This window comes from Chaetura pelagica, unplaced genomic scaffold (genome assembly GCF_000747805.2).
Source record: "Chaetura pelagica isolate M959 unplaced genomic scaffold, ChaPel_1.0 scaffold1407, whole genome shotgun sequence".
NCBI lineage: Eukaryota > Metazoa > Chordata > Aves > Apodiformes > Apodidae > Chaetura > Chaetura pelagica.
Window position 1 is genome coordinate 163236 of NW_009953954.1, and position 2897 is coordinate 166132.

At 54.0% G+C, this 2897-nt stretch overlaps 1 protein-coding gene across 1 annotated transcript in view; it reads right to left on the reverse strand.

Annotated features, from left to right (window-relative positions):
• The window catches only part of RNF126 (ring finger protein 126), a 6125-nt gene extending 4004 nt beyond the window's left edge, over positions 1 to 2121 (reverse strand). Inside the window, exons 1-3 of the mRNA XM_010001845.1 lie at positions 2077 to 2121; positions 1480 to 1538; positions 38 to 101 (exon numbers count right to left, since the gene is read on the reverse strand). Coding sequence (XP_010000147.1) covers positions 38 to 101; positions 1480 to 1538; positions 2077 to 2121 — 168 coding nt within the window. The remainder of the gene's footprint in view (positions 1 to 37; positions 102 to 1479; positions 1539 to 2076) is intronic.
• Positions 2122 to 2897: the final 776 nt, after the last annotated feature.

Genomic DNA, 2897 nt, shown 5'->3' on the forward strand with positions numbered 1-2897 from the left:
CAGGAAGTGCTGGAAGGGACAGAGAGGGCTGGCTCACCTCAAAGGGGTGTCTGCTCTGGTCACTGGCTGCTGTAGAGGAGCTGGTCTCATTCTCTGTGTTCCTGTGGGGGATGAAGAGCCCTGGTGAGTCCCACCGGGTGTGGTGGGATGTTCCCAACAGAGGGACACGAGTGTAACAGGAACAGCAGACCCAGAGCTGCTCGGTGGCAGCACAGAGCAACCCACAAAGGCAGAGCTGGAGGGACCACAGGGATCTTCTCACCTTCTCTTCCACCCAGGGCAGCTCCACACAGGAACCAGCCCAACCTCAGCTGCTGATTTACTCACGGTCCACATCAATTTTCACTTCCCCCCCCCCCCCGCAACTTTCATTTTCCCACATCATCACCCATCTCCCCCCACCCTTTTACATTCTGATTTCATGAAGCTACAGAGAAGTGACAGAACCATGATATCAAGCAAGGATTCCCTGCATGATCCACCTCAAACAAATCAGCTAACCCTCTGGAGCACCAGGAAGAGAAGACTTAAGGTACAATGACCACTATGACCCAAAGGTGCTTAAGTCTAATCTTGAATCAAAGGAACTTCTTTATTGCAGAGGCACGTGACCAAATGAGACCGATTACAAGAAAAACTCCTAATGCCAGAAGGCTTCTGCTTCTGGAGAACAGCAGGAACATTCCCTGCCCAGTGTCAAGGTCTAGGTTTTGATATTCATGGTCCCAAAAAAAAAAGGTTCAGCAATGAGACTCCTCTCCCAAGGTCACAGCAAAGCCCCAACATGTCAGGATTAGCCAGGATTGATTTTCAGCGTCTAAGGTTGGTGCAGTCAGACCAAACGTCACCCTGTCAGCACAGTAACCTGCCTGTGGAGCTCACAGCAGGCAGCAACCCCCTGTGCAGCTCTGTGTGCCCGTGCACAGAGCACCTGTCTGCCTGTCCCACAGCCAGGGTCCAGCAACGTGTCCAGAACGTTTTGAGACGTTTCTCCCGCTCTGCCCCAGCCAGGGAGCAGCCCCAACACTGAGTCAGCAGCAGAGCACGTGAGCACAGATCTCAGCTGCCCCAGCACAGGGTCCAAAGTCCCAGCCAGGACGTTTCACCTAAACTAAGTCACTAAATTATAGACTGAGGCACAGGGATCCATTCCACAGATTCCTCTCTCAGGGTTATCTCCACCCTGCTGACTCCAGCCTGTTCAGACCCACCACAGGGAAAGTTTCTCCATCACTTTTTCTTGTTTGTTTTAAACCAGCCAGGTCCTCCCCTGCCCTTTACCAGTGACATGTGACACTTAGCATTCCCATGGCTGATCTACCTGGAAATGCACACCAGGCAAATTAAGCATCCCATAGTGAGGAGAGGTGAGCCAAATATTGGGCAGAAACGGTAAAAATGGTGTATTCAGAATCTAACATTGCCCCTTAACTACAAAAGGAAAGAGCAGAGCAGGCCGAGCTCAGCCCAGCAGGTTACCTTGGCTCTTCAGGGAGCTCCTCAATAAAACCAGATTCACACCGTGGGCAAATGTAGTCCTAGGAGAGAAGAAACACTGAGAAAAGGAAGTGGTAGGTGGAAGCTGCTCAGAGCACCTTCATGGGGTGGAGAGCCCTGCAGCCCGTCATCCTGAACATGTGTCACGATTACAGAGCCAAAGATTCCCCAAAACACCCAAATTTGCCTCCACCAGACCAGGGAGGCAAATTATCAAGGCTGAGCCTGTTTGGAACTTGGCTTTAAGACAGGTTTGGAAAGCACTAACTTATCCCCAGCAGAGACAAAGTATTAGGTAGCATCTGATGTAGTTCTGGGTGAAGTGGAAGCAAAATTGCCAGCTTCTCTGAAGAGCAGCCCTCAGACTTGAGCCTACACAGCTGGGTGTTGTGGGGCTCTCCCTTGTCTCCTCAGGGACCAAATCTGGATGAGAGGAACAGGGAAGGACCCACAGCCTGGGCTGATCCCTGCTCGGGGGGCTGCAGTTGGGGCTCACACCCCAGGGGGGCTGGAGGCCCAGGGGGGGTCATTCTGCTACACACAGCTCAGGGTGTCACTCCCACAGTGAGTCATTCCCACTTCCTTACAGAAGCCACTGCCAGCCCTCAGCACGTTGGGCTCCATAGCCCCCATGGGCTGGAGCAGGGTCCTCAGGAGCTTGTGACAATCACTTGTCCTCACAAATCCTGGGGTTGGTGAAGAATTTCCACCCCACACCACACTGTCCTAGCGAGCAGCAGCCCAGAAGGCTTGAAAACATGGAAGGAAATTGCTTCACTCTTCACTGCTGGAGAAGCTGCAAGGCTTGGACAGAGGAGGAAGCAGCAGCCCCCGTGCCCAGACTGTCCCACCACAGGCACAGGCCCCAATCCCTGCAGAGGAGACTTAAGAGCTTCTAAAAACATTGGTGATTCCCTCTACTACTGCTGTGCTGGGACTGGCAGCAGGTCAATGGATTCCCCACTGGAGGGAGGGAGGATGCCAGCCCCCAGCCCGTGGGCTCCTGCTGATAAGGCCTCTGGGATGGCTCCTCTAGCCACGGCAGAAACACCTGATAAGGCCCCGGAGGGCAGGGAGGCCAGCGACCCCCCGTGCCTGCCCAGCACGATAACACCCACCCCACAGCTGGGGGGTGGGTGCTGCTGCCCCTCTGGGGGGGACACCCCGAGTTTGAGGTTGTGAAACAACCAGGTCTGGAAATTTGCACAATGTTTGATTTCAAGAACATTACTACACAGTGAAGTGCCTCCCGAAGCTGGTGACCTGGAGCTTCCATGTCCAGTCCAGTAAATCCAACTGGTTTCTCCTGCCTGTGGAACAGCCCCCCCAGCCCATGCTCCCCACACAGGGAACATGCTGACAGCCCCACACCACCACCAGCAAACACCTCAGCACTGGAA